This window comes from Anomaloglossus baeobatrachus, chromosome 5 (genome assembly GCF_048569485.1).
Source record: "Anomaloglossus baeobatrachus isolate aAnoBae1 chromosome 5, aAnoBae1.hap1, whole genome shotgun sequence".
NCBI classification, from domain to species: Eukaryota; Metazoa; Chordata; class Amphibia; order Anura; family Aromobatidae; genus Anomaloglossus; species Anomaloglossus baeobatrachus.
Window position 1 is genome coordinate 443,934,732 of NC_134357.1, and position 25,700 is coordinate 443,960,431.

General features: G+C 47.7%; 1 protein-coding gene across 1 annotated transcript in view; it reads right to left on the bottom strand.

The window, feature by feature from the left end:
• Positions 1-700: 700 nt before the first annotated feature.
• Positions 701-25,700, bottom strand: part of LOC142311755 (peroxidasin homolog) — a 101,057-nt gene continuing 76,057 nt past the window's right edge. The window contains exons 16-20 of the mRNA XM_075350449.1: positions 25,379-25,513; positions 18,499-18,707; positions 18,253-18,367; positions 12,423-12,504; positions 701-10,638 (exon numbers count right to left, since the gene is read on the bottom strand). Coding sequence (XP_075206564.1) covers positions 10,558-10,638; positions 12,423-12,504; positions 18,253-18,367; positions 18,499-18,707; positions 25,379-25,513 — 622 coding nt within the window. The 3' untranslated portion in view covers positions 701-10,557. The remainder of the gene's footprint in view (positions 10,639-12,422; positions 12,505-18,252; positions 18,368-18,498; positions 18,708-25,378; positions 25,514-25,700) is intronic.

Genomic DNA, 25,700 nt, shown 5'->3' on the forward strand with positions numbered 1-25,700 from the left:
CTGCTTCTTTCTTTTCCTGGACTGATCTTTTGCTCTCAATTTATGAGTAAAATCTGTCTTCAGTGAAGGTTAAGTTTCACATTACTGAGATATAAGATGACAGTTGGTGCTCATAAAGTTCTATGGAGAGGAAGCAACTGGAGGCAGAAATAGACATTCTAGCGCAAGTTCTCCAGAAATAACAATTCTCCATAGAACTTTCTAAGCACCAAATGTCATCTCCTAGCTTAGTGATGGAAAAATATGTAATCACTGAAGACACATTTAACATGTGAATTAAATTATCAGTCTAAAGGCTACTTTACACACTGCGATATCGGTCCCGATATCGCTAGTGTGCGTACCCGCCCCCATCTGTTGCGCGTCATGGGCATATCGCTGCCCGTGCCGCACAACATCGCCCAGAGCCGTCACACATACTTACCTGTCCGGCGACGTCGCTGTGACCGGCGAACTGCCTCCTTTCTAAGGGGGCGGTCCGTGCGGCGTCACAGCGACGTCATTGAACCGCCGCCCAATCGCAGCGGAGGGGCGGAGATGAGCGGGACGTAACATCCCGCCCACCTCCTTCCTTCCGCATAGCGGCCGGGAGGCAGGTAGGGAGACGTTCCTCGCTCCTGCGGCGTCACACGCAGCGATGTGTGATGCCGCAGGAACGAGGAACAACCTCGTTACTGCTGAAGTAACGATTTTTGGGAATTAGGACCCGTGTAGCCGATTAGCGATAAATCACGCTTTTGCGACGATTTTACATCGCTGAACGCTGTTACACAAAGCTATATCGCTAACGATTGCGGAAGTGCGTCACCAACACCGTGACCCCAACGACAAAATTAAGGCGATATCGCAGTGTGTAAAGCCCGCTTACGAGGAGAAAGAAGCAACTTTCTTTAAAATAATTATAAAGTTTCTGATTTTCATGTGCCCCTTAAAAGATAATAAAAGGATAATTATAGAGGACAAAGAAAAGGCTGAAATGTTAGACAGGCACTTTTCCTCTGTGTTCACCAAGGAACTGACTGTTCCAGGGGTCATTCAACATGTCAAAAATCAAAGTTCATCACCTGACCTAACTAATTTAACACAAGAAGTATTCCTGCGTCTAAAGGCCGCTTTACACACTACGATTTATCTGACGATATGTCGTCGGGGTCACGGTTTTCGTGATGCACTTATGTCATCGTTAGCGACGTTGTTGCGTGTGACACCTACGTGCGACTCTGAACGATCGCAAATAGGGTGAAAATCGTTGATCGTTGATACATCATTCAGTTTCAAAATATTGTTTGTCGTTTGGATCGCAGCAGACATATTGCTACGTTTGACACCCTGCCGACGAACAACATCAACACGACCACCTTGGTCAAACAATATATCGCTGAACGATGTAGCATCGTTTGTGAGATGTGTACGTGTGACCGCTACAAAATGACCTATGAGCGATCTCGGCAAATCGTAACAACGATCTGGGCGTGTCACATCGCTAATGAGATCGCTAGCGATATCGTTGTGTGTAAAGCAGCCTTTAGTAAATTAAACATTGACAAATCCCCTGGGCCAAATGGCATTCAGCAATGCATATTGAGGGAATTGAGCTCAGTAATTGACAGACGGCTGTATCTTATCTTCTAAAGGGGGCTTTAAACACTACGATATCGCTAATGCGAAGTCGTTGGGGTCACGGAATTTGTGACGCACATCCGGCCGCATTAGCGATGCCGTTGCGTGTGACACCTATGAGCGATTTTGCATCGTTGCAAAATCGCTCATCGATGACATGGGGGTCCATTCTCAAAAATCGTTACTGCAGCAGTAACGAAGTTGTTCCTCGTTCCTGCGGCAGCACACATCGCTCCGTGTGACACCGCAGGAACGAGGAACCTCTCCTTACCTACCTCCCGGCCACTATGCGGAAGGAAGGAGGTGGGCGGGATGTTACGTCCCGCTCATCTCCGCCCCTCTGCCTCTGTTGGGCGGAGGTTCAGTGACGCAGCTGTGACGCTGAACGAACTGATCCCTTAGAAAGGAGGTGGTTCGCCGGTCACAGTGACGTCGCCGGGCAGGTAAGTATGTGTGACAGGTCTGGGCGATGTTGTGTGCCACGGGCAGCGATTTGCCCGTGTCGCACAACAGATGGGGCGGGTACCCACACTACCGATATCGATACCGATATCGCAGTGTGTAAAGCGGCCTTTAGACTCTCTTGTAGCAGGGTTGGTGCCTCAGGATTGGAGGATGGCTGACGTGGTGCCGATATTTAAGAAATGTAAGAGGGTGGATCCAGGCAACTACTATCTGATCAGTCTGACATCAGTGGTGTGCAAAGTTTTTGAGGGCATTTTCAGACTTGACATACAAAAATATATCACAAAGAATAATATAATAACTGAAAAACAGCATGGGTTCATGAAAAATAAGTCATGTCTAACCAACATGTTGAGTCTCTATGAAGAGGTAAGAGCAAATCTGGATGATGGTAATGCAGCTGATGTGATTTAGCTGAACTTTGCAAAGGCATTTGATGCTGTGTCAGATAAGTCTTGTAATGAAGCTCCAGAAGCAAGGACTAGGGGAAACTCTAAGCAGATGGGTAAGGAATTAGCTAAAAGATAGGAAACAAAGAGTCGTCATAAATGGTACATTCTCTAAATGGGCTATAGTCAGCAGTGGGGTGCCGCAGGGTTCTGTGCTAGGACCAATTCTTTTTAATCTCTTTATTAATGACCTTGTGGATGGGATTGAGAGTAACGTTTCAGTCTTTGCTGATGACACCAAACTATGTAGAATATTAAAAACTGACCTTGATAGTACAATATTACAAAACGATCTGGATAAGATGTCAGAATGGGCAGATACTTGGCAAATGAGATTTAATGTTGATAAATGTAGAGTAATGCATCCTATTGCTGCATATACATTAAATAGATGAAAACGTGGGATTACTGCACACAAGAAGGACTTAGGTATTCCAGTTACAAGCAAGCTGAGTAGTAGTACTCAATTTCAAGCAGCAGCTGCAAAAGCAAGCAAGACTTTAGGGTGAATAAAAAGGGAGATTAGATCCCGGCATCCCAACTTATATTTACCCCTCTATAAATCACTTGTAAGGTCACATCTGGAATATGGGATCCAGTTTTGGGCTTCACATTTTAAAAAGAATATTCAGAAGTTAGAGTCAGTTCAAAGGTGGGCAACTAGACTACTACAAGGAATGGAAGGCCTCCCATATGATGACAGGTTGAAAGAGTAGGATTTGTTTATATTAGAAAAAAAGACGTCTTAGATGAGATCTCATTTATATGTATAAATTCATGTGTAGTCAATACAAAGGACTGGCACATGATTTATTCCTTCCGAAGACAATTCTAAGAACCAGGGGGCATTCACTGCGAGTGGAAGAAAAGCGATTCCAGCAGCTAAATAGGAAAGGGTTCTTTACAGTTAGAGCACTCAGATCGTGGAATGTGCTACCACAAGAGGTAGTAATGGCAGACACTATAACAAATACATTTTATGACGTCACCTGCTGGCCTGTTATTGGCCGGCGGCTGCCATTGGTATCACTGTGCAGAGAGTTCCAGTGCACAGTGGTGGAATCATCGGAAGTAAAGCGCAGATGGTGCGGCCCCCAGCATAGGATCACGATCGTCAGGGGGCCTGCGGATCACAAGAAGTGGGAAAGAGGACACAGAGAACGGAGGATATGTGAAAATCTTTTTTTTGTGGGTGTATCTGAAAACGGCATAATGTGGCATAAATAGGGGACATTACTACAGGATGGGCATTGCTAAAAGAAAGGGACAAGAATGGGCATATTACTACAGGAGACAGGATGAGGCACAGTACTATAAGATGGGGACAAGATGGGCACATTACTCCAGGATAGGGACAAGGATGGGCACATTACTATAGGAGACAAGATAGGCATGTTACTACAGGGAACATGGATGAGCATATTACTACAGGATGGGAACAAGGATGGGCACATTACTACAGAGGACAAGGATGGGCACATTACTACAGAGGACAAGGATAGGCACATTATTACAGGGGACATGGATGAGCACATTACTACAGGATGGGGACAAGGATGGGCACATTACTACAGGAGGAGGACAACATGGGCACATTACTACAGAATTGGGACAATGATGGGCACATTAGTACAGGAGGACAACATGGGCACGTTAGTACACGAGAAGGACAAGATGGGCACATTACTACAGAGGACATGGATGGGCACATTACTACAGGATGGGGCAAGGATGGACACAATATTACATGGGAAATGCATGAACATATTGCTACAGGGCATAAGATGGTCACATTAATACAGGGGACAAGATGGTCACATTACTAAAGGTGACAAGGATGGGGCACATTACTACAGAAGACAAGGATGGGGCACATTACTACAGGATGGGGACAAGATGGGCACATTTCTACAGAGGACAAGGATGAGCACATTTTTACAGAGGACAAGGTTGGGCACATTACTACAGGGGACATGGATGAGCACATTATTACAGGGGACAGGATGGGCACATTCCTACAGGGGACAATGATGGGCACATTACTAAAGGGGACAAGGATGGGTAGATTACCACAGGAGACAGCGATGAGCACATTACTACAGGGGACAAGGATGGGCACATTATCATGACCGCTGGTGGAGGAGGAGAATTGATAATGACTGCTGGAGGGAACGGGGAGAGGAAATAATGATTATCTAATCACTACCTCCCCACCAGCAGTTATTCTCTCCTCTCCCCCTCCCCTCCAGCAGTCATTACCAGATAACTTTTTGTTATTACTGCTACAAATATCACAAAATTATGGATTTTTTGAGAAGTGACACACCAACCGAGTTATACTCAATTTTTTTATGAAGTTTGACGCACCAAGCTCAAAAGGTTAGCCATCACTGCCTTAAAGAATAATACTCCATATCACACAGAATGTTTAACAGATCCCTGAGGAAGCCATCTGGCGTACCGTGTGGGGTTTTCTTTCTGCCCATCTTATCAACCTTCCCTCCCTCCTGCCTCCTTTGCCCTTTACTGTGATGCCCCTGGACTATCAGGTCGTCACAGGGTATTGCACAATCTGCCCTCCCGTGCAGTATCCACCTCCTTCTTGGTTTTGGGTCCCTAACCACATGGTGTTGCCTACATCAGCTAATCAAACCCTAGCTACACTCTGCACCACACCCACCAAACACACCAGTGGACGGCTTGAGTGGAATAGAGTCGCCCACCTGGGGGGTTGGAGAGGGGAGATCAGGAGTGTCAGAAGGAGAGAGTTGGGTCTCAGAGGTGAAAGTGAGAGGAGGTCAGGAGCAGGGCTCCTGGGAAGCAATCTAGGTGGCAGATGGTGGTCTGGGCCTCGAGGAGCTGGACCCCCGGTCACAGGGGATCGTGGCATTGGGCACGGATCTGTCGAGGAGGACAGCCGGCGGCCTTGCACCATCACCGGGCTGGGACCAAGGCACGACGGGGTACGTGGACCCTAGGTCGGGAAGTAGCTTCAGGCAACCCGACAATTTACCCGATGAGAACGGAGCCTTCAAGATCCGTTCCCACCCGCTCCAAAATTGGGGTACTAGCGCAACGAGGGGGATATGACTTTACGCCCAAAACGGTCCAGAAAATCCCAAGCGTGAACCCTGAGAGCAAGCTCCCACACTTAGCCATAGTGGGGAGCGGAACCCGGCAGGTTTCATACTGCCAGGACCAATAGAGAAGTAAACTTCGTGCCAGGAGGCAAGTCACGGATCACCAGGCAGCACCATTGGGGACGGGACCCGAACTAAGCTCCCATCAGCGACAGCGGTGTCCAGAACTTTGGTTTATCCAGTTGTCGGTGTCAGCTTAATGGGCTGAGTGAGTACACAAGTGACCCCTTTGCATCCAACAGCACTCCCCCACCATCACCGAGCCCCGGGGTATTCCCCCTACCCGTGGAGGGTCACAACATCTGGCTGCCCTATTCTATCATCTCTGGGTACTCCCAACTGCAGCAGTGGTACTCCTAATTGCCACATACCCCGGGTGGCGTAACGAGCTCTATAAAATCACTTGTAAATAACCCCCTTAATTTGAGTGGCCGCACGACCCCCGGGTCCGGAGACCCTCGAGCCACTGAGAACCCGGATCCAGGCAGCTCGGCTGCTGGCACGGGGGCGGCACATTACAGGTTTGCTTTTCTTATTACCTTTAGGGGTTTTGTCCCCATGGTTATTTGTCCCATTTTTGTGGTATATAAGGATGCTGGCATCTGTTATACATTCTATGTGACAATGGTGTATTATTCTTTTGGGGGATAAATGCTCTTTATTTAATCATTGATTTTGTATTTGAGCTTTTGTGAATTGGGCATTGTGCAGTTTAGAACCTCCTATGGGAATATTTTACTTGTTTTTAAGTGTGTTGTTATATTAAATAATAAATATTCAAATGTGTTGCATTCACAATAGGTGTGTTGTTCTATTTAGTCTCCGCTCCTGTGCTGATTTTAACATCATTGTTTTCTGGGCTTGTGTATTCATTAATACAGATGTTATGCACGGAGTGGATATATATTTAGATTATTAGAAGCATTATTTAGTGGTGCCAATCCCCTTCTTTTTGTGCGAGACACTATATCAACTATTGGTTCTATGAGGGGGTAAGTGCAAACCTGGATATTGGTAATGCAGCTGATGTGATTTATTTGGAATTTGCAAAGGCATTTGATACTGTACCACATAATAGCCTCATACTAAAGCTGCAGAAGCAAGGACTGGGGGAAACTATATACAACTGGGTAAGGAATTGGCTAAAAGATAGGAAACAAAGAGTAGTTATAAATGGTACATTCTCTAAATGGGCTATATTCAGCAGTGGGGTGCCGCAGGGATCTGTGCTAGGACCGATTCTGTTTAATCTCTTTATTAATGACCTTGTGGATGGGACAGATAGTAAAGTGTCAGTCTTTCCTGATGACACCAAACTATGTAAGGGTATTAAAAACTGACCTTGATAGTACAATATTACAAAAAGATCTAGATAAGATGTCAGAATGGGCAGATACTTGGCAAATGAGATTTAATGTTGATAAATGTAAAGTAATGAACCTAGGACGGAGTAATCCTATAGTTGCGTATATATTAAATGGAAGTAAACTCGGGACTACAGAACAGGAGAAGGACTTGGGTATTCTCATTACAAATAAGCTGAGCAGCAGCACTCAATGTCAAGCAGCAGCTGCTAAAGCAAACAAGATTTTAGGGTGTATAAAAAGAGAGATTAGATCCCGTGATCCCAACGTATTATTACCCCTCTATAAATCACTTGTAAGGTCACATCTGGAATTTGGGATTCAGTTTTGGGCTCCACATTTTAAAAAGGACATTCAGAAGTTAGAGTCAGTTCAAAGTTGAACAACTAGACTACTACAAGGCATGAAGGCCTCCCATATGATGACAGGTTGGAAAAGTTATATATGTTTAGCTTAGAAAAAACACATCTCAGAGGAGATCTCATTTATGTGTATAAATACATGTGTGGTCCATATAAAGGACTGGCACATGACATATTCCTTCCAAAGACAATACTAAGGACCAGGGGGCACTCACTGCAAGTGGAAGAAAAGCGATTCCAACAGCTAAAAAGGAAAGGGTTCTTTACAGTTAGAGCAGTCATACTGTGGAATGCCCTACCACAAGAGGTAGTAATGGCAGATACTATAACAGCTTTTAAAAAAAGGGCTGGATGATTTCCTCAGTGCACACAACATTGTTGGTTATAAGTGACTAAAGCAGGCTTTACACGCTACGACATCGCTAATGCGAAGTCGTTAGGGTCACGGAATTTGTGACGCACATCCGGCCGCATTAGCAATGTCTTTGCGTGTGACACCTATGAGCGATTTTGCATCGTCGCAAAAACGTGCAAAATTGCTCATCGGTGACATGGGGGTCCATTCTCGAATATCGTTGGAGCTGCAGGTACGAAGTAGTTCGTTGCTCCTGAGGCAGCACACATCGCTCCGTGTGACGCCGCAGGAACGAGGAACCTCACCTTACCTACCTCCGGCCACACTGCGGAAGGAAGAAGGTGGGCAGGATGTTACGTCCCGCTCATCTCCGCCCCTCCGCTTCTATTAAGCGGCCGCACAGACCGCCCCCTTAGAAAGGAGGCAGTTCGCCGGTCACAGCTTCGTCGCAGGGAAGGTAAGTAGTGTGACGGGTCCGGGCGATGCTGTGCAACAGGGCAGCAATTTGCCCATGTCGCACAACCGATGGTGGCGCGAACACACACTAGCGATATCGGTACCGTACCAATATCGCAGCGTGTAAAGCGGCCTTTAGAGACAAAATGTAGAATTGGTGGAAGAAGGTTGAACTAGATGGACCTAGGTCTTTTTTCAATGTAAGTAACTATGTAAGGCTATGCGCGCACATTGCGTTCTGCCGTGACAAATATTCTGCAATGTTTTGTCACTGCATGTGTGTTTCAAAACGCAGCCGAAAAGCTGCATTTTGGATGTATTGTGAATGCAGAATTCATGCGTTCTGGATGCTTGCTCTCCCATAGACAGAGTGGAAAAAGCATCCAAAGCGCACAAAAGAAGTGACATGTTGCTTTTTAGAACGCATCGATTTTGTAAAAAATTTGGCATGCAAAATGCTGCATTTTAAAACGCATCGTGAGCATGGAATTTGCTAAATTCTCATAGACTTTGCTGGGGACGCAGAACGCATGCGTTCACGCTTCAGTTTAAAACGCTGCATAATGCATGAAAAAAACGCAACGTGTGCACACAGCCTTGCTATATAACTATGATTTCCTCAGTACACACAACATTGTCGGTTATAAATGATTTAGTGACAAAAATGTATAATTGTTGTAGGAAGATTGAACAAGATGGAGCTAAGTCTATTTTCAACCTGTCTAACTATGTAATCATTGATTTATGTGAAAAAAATAAAATAAAAGCGAGGTTATTCTTGCATGATGTATAGCTGGCTAGACAGAGACAGAAAGGGCAAACAATTGGCCTTTATTGAGTGAATGGTGGCCTATGGGAATGCTAAAGTCTAGATCCGACTTTAGACTAAAGGCTTCTTTACACCCAGCGACATCGCTAGCAATAGCACCTGCCCCCCGTCGTTTGTGCGTGACGGGCAAATCGCTGCCCGTGGCGAACAATATCGCCGGTACGCGTCATACCAACTTACCTTCCTAATGACGTCGATGTGGCCGGCGAACAACTTCTTTTTTAAGGGGGCGGTTCGTTTGGCGTCACAGCGACGTCACACAGCGGGCCACCAATAGAAGTGGAGGGGTGGGGAGCAGCCGCATGAACATCACTCCCACCTCATTGCCGGAGGACGCAGGAACGATGTTGTTCGACGTTCCCGGGGTGTCACATGTAGCGATGTGTGCTGCCTCAGGAACGACCAACAACCTGCGCACCAAACGAGCAACAATATTTTGAAAATGAACGACGTGTCAACAATCAACGATTTGGTGAATATTTGGGATCGTTAGTGGTTGCTCGTACGTGTCACACGCAACGACGTCGCTAACGAGGCTGGATGTGCGTCACGAATTCCGTGACCCCAGCGACATCTCGTTAGCGATGTTGTTGCGTGTAACGGGGCCTTTAGTGCACAGATGCAGGGTGTCCTATATTTAAATGACCTTGTAGGGAATCCTCACTTTTTGGGGGCCCTTATCCGGCACCCTCATCTGAAGCTATAGCAAGGAGCAAATACAAAATCTCACATCCATGTATTTTATGGACAACAGATTGATTGATTTTTAATGAGAACTGTGTAATGCTTCATTTTTCTTTTGGGGGTGTTGTCAGGTTCCCCACAGATTGCAGCTGAGTCCAAAAAATAGTAAAACCAGGAGCGATTTCTGACACATCCCTCTCCGGCTTCCTGCTGCCTGAGCAGGAAGGAATTAAGTCTGTGCAGAATAGAAAGGCAGGCTCTTGTACAGCAAGGCCACTTGTATTGTACACCTAAATCAGAGGTCAGTCTAACTGTAAATAAAAGGGTTTTCTATGACTGTAATATTGAAGACTTATCTTTGGGATCGGCCATAAATATCAGATCTGAGGGATTCGGATTCCTGTTGATGATGTGTAGACTGGGTAGTGTCCCCTCCATTGTTTAGCAGGCACAACTGTATTTTTCATAGCGACTGTGCCTGGTAAGATATCTCACCAAAAATGTGTCCTATTGAAGAGAATGGATCTAAGCTGCATTAATAGGCACAACCATTAAATAGTACAGAGTTATGTCTTGTAGACATTAAGGGGAGCACTACAGCCCTATCTATTAGCTGATCGGCAGGGGAGTTGGGCGTCTGACCCTCACAGATCGGCTACATGTGGGATGTACAATGGATGCTGGAGGAGAAAGGAAGGTGTGAATGCATAGAAGAATAAGTCCTGGTGGTCTTCACCAATATCGTTCTGTACTACTACAGTCATCAGTATGGCTATTTCTTTTCCGTATAGTCTCTGAGTCCTCTATGTCCTTGTGTCTAGGGCATATCATCATCAAAGCAGAGTTGGCTTCTCCGGTTCTTTGTCTGGCAATGCCCTTTGAAGGTGTTTCACCTGAGCTTCAAGCTCCTTCACCTAAAACAGAAAATATAAGATTGAGATACCACCTGATAGACTTAAAGGGGTATTCCAATGACCGATCCATTGACATAGGTTACACTATAAGTGAGTGGTACATGAGGTCCCAACTGTGGGTGACTATTAGCCCAGAGCTGGTCATGAAGAGAATCAGAATCCTATAGAGAGCTTTACACAAGTGGCTGTCAAGGACTTCGAAAACATGTCCTCCTCTCGAAACAGTGCCACCCAGGTTGTTTTTGTTATGGCAACTCAGCTGAATTGAATGGAGCAGAGCTGCATAACAGCACACGTGGGAAGAGTATTCGAAAAATGGGAGCCATGACTTTCCCATCCTGCTACATCAGTGATGGCTGCAGATGAGGGTTATGAGATTTATATCTAAAGGGGAAAAAACAACTAGTATTGGGTTATTTTCTGAACACCTTTAACACACCTAAACAGCACATTGTACCTATTCACATTATTAATGCCAACTGATCCGGGACTACCACCAATTCCAAAATCAGAGGCCATGATATTCTACAGCAAGCTTTGTGGTACCAGGTCAAAGATGTCAAAATCAAGAGTTTGAGCACTGTAACAGGTGTAGCATTGTGATTTCAGACCGCCCTTCACCGTGCCATGTGGCCGCTTTAATTTGTAAATCAGTGTGGCCACCACCTCAGATTGTTACACTTATTGCAAAACCAAGAGCTATTGTTTTAAGCTGTCATCCGTTTCCATGTGGTGAATGTTGTCTTTAGGTAGACAGCACAACTTAAACTTATCTAAAGTATCATCAGTTTACGATCATGATGTAATGTCTAGGGCTCTGCCACTCCCGCAAGAGATAAAAGAACTGTGTGTATGTACAGTAAAGTAGTATGTTATGTGTTGTATGGCCACTAGATGGCAATGTTGTACAGACCGCTTCCCTGGTATCCTCTGGGTAGGAAAAAGGTTAATGGCAGGGAGGTGTGGAGCTTATAAAAAAGGCAAGTGATAAGAAGAGGACAGTGGAGTCCCCAGTGAGGAGAAAGTGAAGAGTAGCTTTGGCTGCAGTGATCCTAATAGGCCAGAAGCTCTTTTGAAGTAATTCGGTCAGACCTTCGGGGTCTTACTCGGACACCGGGAATGCAGGGTCCTGTGCAAGGAAGGACTGAATGTAACTGTGTTCCCAGAAGAGGGTTAAGACTATGCGATCTGAGTGGCGTATATTTCTCAGGAAGGAAAACCCAAAGAACCCTCTCAAGAGACCTCTCAGGAAGGAAAACCCAAAGAACCCCCTCAAGGTTAGTATGACCCTAAAGAGAGGGTGGGAACCGAACTTGAGAGCAGAGATTGAGCCTGCCACGTACTGTGACTTCTTTAGAGAAGATGAAGGGCTTAGAGGTTCTTTCAGAGATTCAAGTGCCAAGGAAGCGGTCGGCCTGTAAATTGGACATTGTGACTGCTGGTATGAGGAACACCATCGGGGTCAAAGCTGGTGCCCGCATATTGCGAGATGATGTATGTGCGAAGTTAACAAGTAAAGTTCCGGTGACTAAAAGAAACCCACACGTGTCAGAGTTACTGTGTCAGCAGATGAATGGACTTTTGTTTCTGTGTTGCACTGGAGTAGCGACTGGGGTATGAGGAGTTAATGTCAGGTCACACTGTGGCCAGGAAGTCTCTGCGACGACCACAACGACCCCCGTTAGCCACCCCAACAATATCGTGAATTATTTACATTGTTAACCATGTCACCAGCTATGCACGTCAGTGGCTCCAAAGATTATCTTTTCAATGACTGTCATCACCTTGTTCTGCAGTGTAGCGATGGCGCTCTCCAGTCTGGGCACATGATCTTCTGCAGAATAGTCATCAGGAAGCTCCTGCAATCTGTAATGAAAGGAAACAATGTAATTGGCATAATGATATGCTGCCCTCTCACAACCTTCTGTGCCCAGCTGTGAAGCATAAGCTTCTGCATGTTGGCTATAGAAGTGTACAAAAGTGGAACCAAGATATTAGATAAGATAATAAACAGGATCTAGCTCTGTACAGTAGTCCTTTTCGCTGAAGATGTACTTGGTGCCTTCTCCATTCTATTATAAGGGGATAATAATTGTGCTTAAAGGGAACCAATAATCAGGATTTTCGTATATAAGCTAAAGCCAGTGCTATACTGGCATTATCAGGCTGATTATCTACATAGCATTAGTGGTCAGCTCAGATGTTTAGGCTTTCAAATCCAAGAAAGTAAATTTTAAAAAATCGTCAGCTTCTTGAGTGGCAGCTGCAATGGAGCAGATAATATCTGGGTGGGTATTCCTATGGATTCCCGCCCCCCTGCATGTTGTTCCTCCCTTTCTCTGTTCTCTATGCTAATGTTACTATTCATCTTTTTCGTCACTAAGATTGCGTTGGAGTTGGCGCATGCGCATAGTGTGGTGCCCCTGCGACTCTGGTCGCTATAGGGTACTGCAACTGAGTTAAGGAGAGTATCTATCTGGGGTAAGTGACAGGTGGTTTGCTAGTGCTCACACCAGACACATTTCACATGCAGTTAGGTGCCTTCCCCACAGGGGGGAGTGGACTGTGATGGGCAGGGAGAGTTAGCCATCCAGTAGTATGGGACTTCCCGGTCACCAGGACAACCACTGGGGGGCGGGTGCCACATGGGGTGTAAGAGGAGGTAAGGCTACTTTCACACATCCGGCTTGAGCCCTGCGGCTCAATCCGGCTGTGCAAGCTATGCAACGGATGCGGTGAAAACACCGCATCCTTTGCATAAGTTTTTACCATGCGGCCCGCCCGGTTTTTGCCGCTTGCGTCATGCTACTGAGCATGCGCAGTGGCAAAAACCGCATGCGGCGGCCGGATGCGGTATTTGCCGCATCGCGCCGCATCCGGCCGCCATAGGCATGCATTGAGAGATGCGCCGCATCGGCCAAATGCGGCGCGATGCGGTTTTTTTTGCCGCACGAAAAAACGTGCCAGGCAACGTTCCATCCGGCCACCGCATCGGCTAAATCTGCCGCATGCGGCAAAAACCGGATGGAACGCAAGGCCATGCGGCACAATGCGGCACTAATTAAAGTCTATGCAGGAAAATCGCAACCGGCAGCAAAAAAACCGGTTGCGATTTTCCTGCAAAGTGCCGGATTGTGCCGCAGAAGATAAACCGGAGGTGTGAAAGTACCCTAACCATGACACATAGTGAGCTTTGCTGGAGGGATGTCCCCTGAGACCAGATTGGGTGCAGGTGAGCACCAGTGCTGGTGGGACATACAGCTTATCTTGCCATTGTGGAGCCTGGGGCTTGTGAGCTGGAGCTCGGCCCAGGTTCCTTCTGCCAGTCGCTGAATAGCGAGGACAAACAGGACATTTACACTGACACCGGTAACCGCCTGGAGCTTGCATTGGATAATCAGAGACTTACCAGCAGTGAACCAGGACACTCTCGGGCAATTTCCTAACCAGTGAGTAAAACACCTGAACCTGAGCTCTTGCCTTGTTTCCATTATTTACCGGCGACGCCGTCCTGGCTCCGTCACCCGCGGCCCACTACCAGCCAGCCGGCCACCCTTCCAGGGCAACCACTCCGCCTGTGGGGAGTGACTCCATCTTGGCTGCAATCAGCATCGACCCCCGGTGAGAAGAACCCTGCAGCGGCGGCCCCCTACCTGGCCGTAAACCACAGATGGCATCATGACAAAAACTTTCTCATCATTCCCCTGTAAATAACCCCCTTTTAAAGCGACCCCCAGGGTCGCGGAACTTGGCAACGGCCACCCAGTGACACATCCCAGTACTGAGTACTCGATAGCCCTGGGGCAGGACAGCTTTCTTTGTGTCACGAACAGGTTTGGGCTGGACTCGTTAAAATGAGTGACGTGTGCCTTATGAACTGTTTTTGTGACTTGTGCAACTGTCGCCATTTTGTGTGAAAAAGCAACTGCGCCATCACTGTGGAGAAAAGCACGCGAACAAAGACCCCGCCCCCTGGGAGTGTGCAACGTGTAAAACGAAACTGGAAGCAGGGAGACTGGGAACCCTGCGGCAGAATGCTCCCAGACTCACCAGGAGAATGTCGACTCCAAATGAGAGAACAAACCAGGTCGCTCTGGGGCCTGAGCAGAGAGGCTAGAGGCAGAGGTCCAGCAGAGATGATGAAAGAGGTGGCCGCCATTCGGGCCCACGAGCACCGGATGTCGATGGCAGAGATGGCACCAGGATCCTCACAGACCGCTGCAACCCAAATTCTGGCGCTCTTCGGCGACCGGACCACACCGCCGCCCGACCCGGCCAGACCAGGCCGTACCGCATTACCCAGCCGAGTATGTATTGGAGCGGTTCAGCCTGAAAAGGAGATGGGGTTTCATTGTGGAACCCGATCTGAAGGAGGGAGTCTTTGTCTCCCACCGGGATGTGAGACCCTATCTCCCTAAAGGACTCCCTGGTCATGATCTTCACTCGGGTGATGCGGTTGTCTACACCTGCCACCATGGGGAGCAGGGCTGGTACGCCTTGGATGTAGAAGTACAGTATGTCCAGCCATGGCCACCAGGAGGCAGTAGAGGTGCGCGAGACCAGTGCAGTCAAAATCACAGTGCTGATCCCAGGAGGCCAGTTGATCCAGAAGGCCCCTTTCCAGTTCCTTGGTAGCCATAACCTGCTAGACTGCCAGAAGTTTCCAGCTTAAAAATGTTGATTTTTGCTTTTAACCTGTTCTTGCAAAAATAATGGTTTGAATGGTTTGCTAAAAATGGACCAAGACTGCAGGACTGGCAGCAGTCAAAAACTTTCCCTGTAAATAAGTTGCACCAATTGTGCCTACTACCAGAGTACAAGGACTCTCATGGACACCACCAGCAAGGAGAGGAAAAAAATCGCAGGAAGGGTCTGCGGCAGAGGCGGCCAAGACCCAGTCACCATGGAAACCGGTGACATTCCTTCTATGGGTTTTGGGACCAGGACCTTTGGCTGGTGGTTGATAGGAGGGGTACTGCAGTTAGTAACGTTTAAGAAAGTGCCTCCCCTGTGCGGGAAGAATGTTTAATGTTTTAAAAATGAAAAATTACAAATGTTAACCTGTGTTGCCCTTTGCAGCCTGAGGACATGCTGGAGTTAACCAAGGGGGAATGTAGTGCCCCTGAACCCATCGTGCCAAAGATGCAGGGCCTACCCCCAGGGACCTGGAAGAACAGTGTCGGTAACAGCAAAACACATTAAAATCCCATCCACATGTTTTTCCCATCCACAGACTGGTGACAGACTAGAGTAGATCCAATGGATGGCCACCCAGGGGTGGAGCCAATCCAGTCCACTAGACGACAACAAGGTGGGAGGGGACGGACAGTTAGACAGTTAGTAAGTGGAAGTGAGAGAGAACGGATGTAACTGGACTGACATGGGAGTGTGACAGTGACCTCAGGGCCCAGGCGTGTGGTTGCCGGTGGAGTACGGCGAAGTACTCCCGGAATGATAGCACCGACGGTGTACAAAGCCCTAGGTCAGGCAAATGCTCCAGGCAGACCTGATAAAAATCTGCACAGTGAGGGGACCAAACAGGACCTCACTAACCTTTGAAGTCCAGGGGCACCAGCAGTAACGGGAGAACCAGGAACCGGAATGGAACACCGACCCTACAGGGTTCACACTGCCGTCGGACCAGAGACTGTGAGACAAACAGGTGGGGACCCCCAGACACTCCAAGCCATGGGGACCCACCAACTTGAAAGAGGTGCAGGGAAAGAAGCCACCAGATCATCAATCCAGCACTGGGACTAAGGGAACCGAAGGTGAACACCAGCCTTCCTCCGGGTACCAGTACTTACCATCCACTGTGAGTAAAGAGAACCAGTTACACAGCAACCCCTTGTGTGGCCTACCTTCTTTCCGCGCCTAACTCCATCACCTTCCCCCTTGGGGCCCCGGCCCTACTTGCAGAGGGCCCAACATCCAGGCTGCTGTTAACATCAGCCCCAGCAGAGAGACTGTACAGCGGTGGTTCTATCTTCATAACCTCAACCCACAAGTGGCATCACAACATAAACGTTATTGAACATTCCCCTGTATATAACCCCTTTTAAAGTGACCCCCAGGGTCATGGAACTGGGCAACAGCCACCCAGTGACACATCCCAGTAGTATGTGAAAGTAATGTGAGAGTGAACCAGTGTAGGGAACCGGAGCCCTGCAGGAGAATGCTCTGGGAGAGAGGAGAAGTACACCAGGTCGATCTGAAAGGTGGACTGCAGAGATGTTGGAGGAAGAGGCCCAGTGGCTGTGCTGTGTCATGCGGGCACAGCAGCTCCAGCAAATAGAGGAGTGGAGAGCCGGTATGATGGAGGTGGTGGCAACCATGCGGGCCCATGAGAACCGGGCGCCGCTTGCCCTGGTCGCACCGACCTGTCTGCCGGAATCCACCCTCAACGAGGACGTGCTAACACCTGACCCGGCCGAGAGGGACCAGTTCGCAGCCCTACAGCACTTCCAGTTGCCAAGAAAAATTAAAGTCATGCATGCTGCATAAGTGTTTTGGTTTTGCAGGTTGCAATTGGACTTGAATACCAGGTTATTGACATGTTGAAATGTTGATATTGCCTCCCGAAAGAGAAGAGTTTTTCACAGTTATTAAGCACATGAAAATTTTCCGGTATGCGCGGAGTTTTTGTATTTGCAGCCCGGGAGTGCTGCTGTTTGCTGTCGGGGAATGTGGCGCCCCTGACGCTCTGGTCGCTACAGGGTACTGCAACTGAGTTAAGGAGCAGTATCTATCTGGGTTAAGTGACAAGTGGTTTGCTGGTGCTCACACCAGACACATAGCGCTTATCTCCGGCGCCATCTTTGTGAAGATCCTGGTGTCATGGGGCAGCACAGTGTCCTGGTGTCCTGGGGCGGCATGGTGTCCTGAGGTGGCCCTTTGTCTCCTTCTGCAGCTAATTGCTACGATCAGCTGTTCTCCACTCCTGTTGTGACCGCGCGTCCTACGGTCACCACGAGAGCTAAAGAAGCGAGGGCGCATGTGCCGCCATCTCAGCCGCAAGACTAGAATAACAAGGGCTAACACGATCTTCACAAAGATGATGCCGGAGATAAGCGTTATGCGCAGGTGCCAACTCCAACGCCATCTTAGTGACGAAAAAGATGAATAGTTTGGTGGAGACGCACTGGCTTTAGCTTATATACGAAAATCCTGATGATTGGTTCCCTTTAACTATATCCTCCTCCCCTCCATGCAGGAGATAACTTCTAGATAACCACACCAGCCTATAGAGGCACCATATTTGAGTACCTCTCAACTCCTAAAATGGGACCACTTCTAGTTGCTATCTTCTCCTCCCACATAGCAAACCACCTCAGGGTACCACATCCATGCATACATCACCCCTTCTTGTGATTGGGTGCCCATCAACTAACCACAGGGAATCAATATCTGGGCACCTAACTATATAACATCTATATAACCCCTATAGGGGGAACCACATGTAGACACCTCACCACTTCAGAGGGAACACCTCGAGATGCCCTACCCTGACAGATGGACCACCTCAAGGAACCAAATCCCTAAAGACCACAAAAAGACACCCTTGATTGTACAATTAACAGCTTATCACAACTTCAGTAGTTAACCATAACTCACCGGTAGTTCTCTACGCTGGATCTGTGGGAACTGTCTTCAGAGTAACTGAACTGCTGGTCCCTTCGGCTTCGGAATTGTCGAGACAGAGCATCAAAATGACCTTTGTTCCCACACCCTGCGTCCATGTACAAACAAGGGGACATAGACTCAATAACGTGCCAGAATAATCTATTGTCTGATACACGCAGCAATATAGCAGCAGAGAATGTTGTATGCCAGTCTCTGGGCCTCACCCATCCTGCTCACCGTCACAGCACTCCTGCCAGAAACGTAGATCTACTCCAGGCAAATCCTCACATTTCTTCATGCCATGGGGAAAGGAGGCTACAAGGAAAACATCATCCTGCACATGACGGATGTTGTCCCCATTATCACAGAGGATTCGAGCCAGCGACGTCTGCTGTATTTGTGCGAGCTGAGGTGGAGTGAAGACGCCGGGGTTTTTATAAAAGAACCTAAAAGACAATTGAGTAGTTGAAATGCAAAGAAGTTACTGAAAATAAAAAGACTATATCAGAAATAAACAAAATAAAAGCTTCACTGTGATGTGATGTCTTTCTATTCATTTTTGTTAGACACATTCTTATACATAGTGGGCGGTATTATAATAGCTATACTATTATACATGGTTCAGAGTATTATAGTAATTATATTCTTGTACATAGGGACAGCATTATAGTAGTTATATTCTTGTACATAGGGGACAGTATTATAGTAGTTATATTATTGTACATGGGGCAGTATTATAGAAGTTATATTCTTATACATAGAGGGCAGTGTTATAGTAGTTACAGTATATCACAAAAGTGAGTACACCTATCACATTTTTTGTAGCTAATTTATTATATCTTTTCATTGGACACCACTGAAGATATGACACTTTGATACAATGTAAAGTAGTCAGTGTGCAGCTTGTATAATAGTGTAAATTTGGTGCCCTCTAAATAACTCAACACACAGCCATTATTGTCTAAACAACTGGCAACACAAGTCACTACACAACTAAGTGAAAATGGTCAAATTGTTCCCAATTAGCCATTTTCCCTCCCCGGTGTCATGTGACTCATCAGTGTTACATGGTCTCAGGTGTGAATGGGGAGCAGGGGTGTTATATTTGGTGTTATCGCTCACACACTCTCTCATACTGGTCACTGAAAGTGCAACAGGGCATCTCATGGCAAATAATTCTCTAAGGAGTTGAAATAAAAAAAAAATTGTTGTTCTACATAAAGATGACCTAGGCTATAAGAAGATTGCCAACACCCTAAAGCTGCAGCTCGGTGGCCAAGACCATACAGCGGTTTAACAAGGCAGGTACTAGTCAAAACACGCCTCATCATGGTCGATCAAAGGAGTTGAGTGCATGTGCTCATCGTCATTTCTAGAGGTCGTCTTTTCAAAATAGATGTATGAGTGCTGCAGAGGTTACAGGGATGGGGGGGGGGGGTGTCAGCCTGTCAGTGCTCAGACCATACGCCGCACACTGCATCATATTGGTCTGTTGTCCCAGATGGAAGCCTTTTCTAAAGATGATGTGTAAGGGGTGGGCAGACCCCTTACAAAGAAGCATAATCTACCCGGAATGTTGTTATTAATAAAAATGTTTTTATTATTATTGTATTGTTTTAGTGGGTTCCCCTAGCGGCCGGGTGGGACGGCTGTCACCACAGTGGAGAGGAGGAGCCGGCAGAAGCAAGGGGAGGGAGGTGAAGTGTTGTTGAGGAAAGTGTGAGATTGGAAGGCAGTTGTTGTGTCCGGGACGGGAGAGAAGAAGCAGAGCAGGGGCAGAGTGTGGGAGCTGAAAGAACAGGGAAGCCGGAGAGAAAAGGAGCGGGCGGAACCTCATAGTGCAAAGCAGTCCCGGTGTGGGTCCGGGCTGTGGGTAGCCATAAGTGGGAGCCAGGTGAAGCAGAGTAGCCGGGCACATCCCCACTGGAGGAGACGTCAGGGCAGGCTTTCCCCAGCTAAAGAAGTGTAACATCATCTTTTACTGCCGTGTGTGTGAAGAAGTTGTGAACAATAAAATGCCTTCTGGTTTCACGGAATCACGCCTGAAGAGTGTTTGTACGTCGGACAACATGTGCACCACCACACTCTGCCCCACCAAGACATCTCCTGTTCCGATAGTGATGGCGGAGCCAGGGGTAAGCCTGACAACAGGGGCCACGGCTACAATCCCCGAGGCAACCCTGGTACCCCGTTACATGTGGCGTAGTCGGCAGGATCCGGATTGTATGCAAGGGGTCCCGACCCAAGAAGACGGAGACCAAGTGGTGCCTAGGGCACAGGATCCGGATTATTGGAGAAGAGTCCCGATCCCTTGGTGGGAAGAAGAAGAGCCTGAGGCGTTGGACCGGGCACAAGATGGCGGCAAGATGGCCGTCGTCTTCAAGGACATGGAAAGCGCGTGAAAAATTGGCGCCAAAAGAAGAGCCTGGGGCTGGCCGGTGCCGAAGAAGAAGTTCAGAGTACTCCGCCCAAAGAGGGGAGGTGCTGGTCCCAGGGCACAGATGAAGATATGTGAAATGGGCGGTGTTCCAAGGAAAAAGAAGTACCGCCGCGGAGGGGTCGACCTGATGGGTGAGACTGGGGGTGGAGTATGCCCAAGAGCGGGAAAAGTAAGCCCGCCTCCACTTCCTCCAGCTTCTCCACCGACCCTGACGCCCTTACTAGTGGCTCGTACTACAGGCAAAATGGAGAACCCCGAGGGACAACAAGCTACGGTGGCTGCGCCTGGTCTGGACCGACGCCACCAGAAGCAGATTGCGGCTGCGTCTGCGGAGGGATTTCCCTCTCACTTGCCGGCTGTACCTGGAGGACCGGGACGAGCCACAAAAGTGACCTGGGTGACGACGTGGGACGCGGTAACCGGAGAGACCACGACTGAGGTCCGAGCGACGTACACCGCTCAGCTGCCTTCAGGGAACCGGCCTCTGGGAACCCCATACCCATACCTGGAGACACCCCCGCCAGTCGCGGTGGGCTCTACGACACAAGTTCCAGATCCGGCTCCGGAAGAATCCTACGCCCGGAAGCTAGAGAGGGACAATTGGGGCTTCTTTTGGGACCCAGTACAGCCGTCACCCCTGCCTCAACGGAAGTCTCCGTCCCCAGAACCGGACCCGGTACAGGAGAGGCTGCTGGCCGAGACCGTGGCCCGGGAAATGATGGCTGGTCCCCGGAGTGCGGAGTTCGAGCAGCAGTGTACCACAGGAATGGTGGTAAAATTTAATCAGAAGGAGGGGTATGGCTTTATAGAAGATGAGGAAACCGGCGATCACTATTTCTATAATAGAGTGAACCTGGACATCGAAGGCCTGCCGCAACGTCTGCACACTTTGTATCCCGGAGAAAAGGTCCGGTTTATGCGAGAGGTGGGATGCCGAGGCCTCTTTGCAGTCGGAGTAACCCGGATGCCTACTACGCAAGAGGCTGCTCAATGGCAGCAAGAACTGGAGTGGGAGGAATGTCAGTACCGGCGGCGGTCGCAGCACAGACCGGTACTAGCCGAGCTCTCCCACCCGAGACGCACCATGGCCGTAGCCCCGGAAGTCCTGCCCGGACCGATCGCTGACCCGGAGAAGGGAACCCCGGCGGTGCTGGCTATTAACCAAAACATAACCACGCATCCGGTAATTGTCATGGGCAGCCCCCAGCCATCCCGTGCCGCGACCCCCTCACCCCCGTCGGGGGGTAGAAGAAACAAAGCCGGAGACGGAGACAGCGGAGCAACCCGCCAATTACGAGCCCTTCCGGAGGCTGCGCCGGTTGCCCGGGCAGTCCCTGTCAGAGTACGTGAAGGCCCAACGAGCCGAATGGCAACGTGCCTACCATCCGGAATGACTTTACAAGACCGGAAGATGGCGGGCCTGTTTTTGTTAGACACCGGCGTTGTTTTGAACCGGAAGAAGTTTGCTGTTCGTACCGTTCAAGTTGCTGAGCCCGGAGAGAACCTGCTGCTGGACTGAGCCAGGGGCTCCCTCCGCGTCGTTAAGAAGAAGAAGTTTTCCGAGTTGTGTTCCTGCCGTTTAACATCTAAGACCGGGAGTGCTGCAAAAGCCTCCGGGCAGAAAACTCCACTAAGACCGGGAGTGCCTGCCGACGGCCTCCGGGCACGACTAAGACCGGGAGCTTTCAGGAGGAACTCCGGGCACTGGACTGGTGCGCCCCTTGCGGTTGCCCAAAGGTGAACTTGCTTGTAGTTGCATTGAAATGATGTTGTTTCCTTTTGATGTGTAGTTTTAGATTCATGCCTTGCCGGGAGGCTCAGGCTTAAAGAGGGGAGGTATGTAAGGGGTGGGCAGACCCCTTACAAAGAAGCATAGTCTACCCGGAATGTTGTTATTAATAAAAATGTTTTTATTATTATTGTATTGTTTTAGTGGGTTCCCCTAGTGGCCGGGTGGGACGGCTGTCACCACAGTGGAGAGGAGGAGCCGGCAGAAGCAAGGGGAGGGAGGTGAAGTGTTGTTGAGGAAAGTGTGAGATTGGAAGGCAGTTGTGTCCGGGACGGGAGAGAAGAAGCAGCGCAGGGGCAGAGTGTGGGAGCTGAAAGAACAGGGAAGCCGGAGAGAAAAGGAGCGGGTGGAACCTCATAGTGCAAAGCAGTCCCGGTGTGGGTCCGGGCTGTGGGTAGCCATAAGTGGGAGTCAGGTGAAGCAGAGTAGCCGTGCACATCCCCACTGGAGGAGACGTCAGGGCAGGCTTTCCCCAGCTAAAGAAGTGTAACATCATCTTTTACTGCCGTGTGTGTGAAGAAGTTGTGAACAATAAAATGCCTTCTGGTTTCACGGAATCACGCCTGAAGAGTGTTTGTACGTCGGACAACATGTGCACCACCACACTCTGCCCCACCAAGACATCTCCTGTTCCGATAGTGACGGCGGAGCCAGGGGTAAGCCTGACAACAGGGGCCACGGCTACAATCCCCGAGGCACCCCTGGTACCCCGTTACAGATGCACAAGAAATCCCGCAATCAGTTTGCTGAAGACAAGCAGACTAAGGACATGAATTACTGTAACCATGTCCGTGGTCTCATAAGACCAAGATAAACTCATTTAGTTCAGATGGTGTCAAGCATGTGTGGTGGCAACCAGGTGAGGAGTACAAAGACAAGTGTGTCCTGCCTACAATCAGTCATGGTGGTGGGAGTGTCATGGTTTGGGGCTGCATGAGTTCTACTGGCTGTGGGGAGCTACAGTTCATTGAGGGAACCATGAATTCCAACATGTACTGTGACATACTGAAGCAGAGCATGATCCCCTCCCTTTGGAAAATGGGCCACAGGGCAGTATTCCAACATGATAATAACCCCAAAACACACCTTCAAAATGACCACTCCTTGCTAAAGAATTTGAGGGTAAATGAGCTGGACGGGGCAACCATATCTCCATACCTAAACCCTATTGAGCATCTGTGGGGCATTGGAAGGTGGAGGAGGGCAAGGTTTCTAACATCCACCAGCTCCGTAATGGATCAACATCCACCAGCTCCTCATCATGGAGGAGTGGAAGATGATCTAGCGGATCCTGTGAAGCTCTAGTGAATGCCATGCCCAAGAGAGTTAAGGCAGTATTAGAGAATAATGGTGGTCACACAAAATATTGACACTTTGGGCACAATTTGACCATTTTCATTTAGAGATGTACTCAGTTTTGTTACCAGTGGTTTAGACATTAATGGCTGTGCTGATTTTTTTAGTGGGCACATCAAACTTACACTATTATACAAGCTGTGCACTGACTACTTGACATTGTATCAAAGTGTCACATCCTCAGTGTTCTCCCATGGAAAGATATAATAAAACATGTACAAAAATGTGAGGGGTGTACTCACTTTTGTGATATACTATATATTCTTGTGCATAGTGGGCAGTATTATAGCATGTATAATCTTGTACAATATAAGTACTATAATACTGTTCCCTATGTACAGTATTGTAGTAGTAATATTCATTTATATAGGGGACAATATTATAATAGTTATATTCTGGTTCATATGAGGTAGTAATATTTTTATATTTTAGCAGTTGTACTTTAATGGCATGAATTTGGGTTTATTGATGAAGAGCATTTTAAAAATATATTGTTAGGTACCTAGAAGTATTATTTATAGGGCAAAACATTATACTGTGAGGATAATCCAATTAAATTGCATTAAAGGGAATCTGTTAGCAGGTTTTAGCTATGTAATATGAAATATGTATGATGTATGAGCAGAGACCCTGATTCCAGTGATGTGTCACTTACTGAGCTGCTTAGTGCAGTGTTAATGGAATCCCCGTTTCCCCTGCTGTAGATGTAGCAGTGATCAGAAAGCTGAGCTCTGTATAACCCCTCCCACACCACTGATTGGCAGCTTCTTGTGTGCATTGTGCATTGTCAACAAGCTGCCAATTAGTGATGGAGCGAGGTTACGCAGCCTGACTTGCCTGCACCTGAGACCTTGTCCGGTAATGTTAACCTCTTGCTGATAAAACACTCACATTGTATTCTCACTTAAAAACACAGAGCCTAAGGCTATGTTCACACAGGACTTTTTTTTTTTTTTTTTTCCTGACCAAAACCTGATCTTGTGGCAGGAAATCTCCTTTGAGTCATCTGTGTTTTGGGTGCGTTTTTCATACGTTTTTTAGTGGCATTTTTGCTTCAGATTTGGTGCGCATTTGCTGCTTTTTTTCTACAAAATGGGTTGTATCAATGAAAAAACGCAGCAAATCTGCAGCAAAGAATTGACATGCTCATTCATTAAAAACCTGACCAAAAACGCAGGTATTTGACAAAACAGTCAGGAAAAAAACCTGATGTGTGTGTGTGTGTGCATGAGATTTCAAAAATCTCAGACTTTGCTGGGAATGGAAAAAGCAACTTTTTATTATCATGGATTTGCCTAAAACCAAGGGAAATCTGCAGCTAAAAAATTCAGAAACATACCACAAAATCCCTGTGTGAACACAGCTTAATAAGTGACATCCCTAGAATCAGGTTCTCTTGCTCTGTTATGCTGCTCTCAGATTAAATAGCAAAAACCTGCTGACAGATTCCTTTTAAAAGGTTGTTTTCTGGGGGGCACAGTGGCTTGTGATCTTCTCAAAGAGGAGTTTTGGAGAGGTTTTGCTTGATGTACCTGTCTCCATCTCTGAGCCTTCTGAACTGAGTCACTAGAAGACACATTAACGTGGGTCCAAGTCGACTCCCTGGCACCAAGTCTTCCACAATCAAGGCTGGAAAAAGGTCCACGTTTTTTGGGGTCCCGTACAAACTATAATTAGAAAAGACAGCCAATTTCATTACCTTTAAGATGATTGGGTTGGTTGCACCAAAAATGTTACATATATATCACATATCTTGGGGGGGGCAATAAAAATATCAAAATGTCATGTAATTGAGATTTCAATAAATTAGGAAATTTGGGATTCACCCTGAGATGAATTTCCTCAATGTATCTC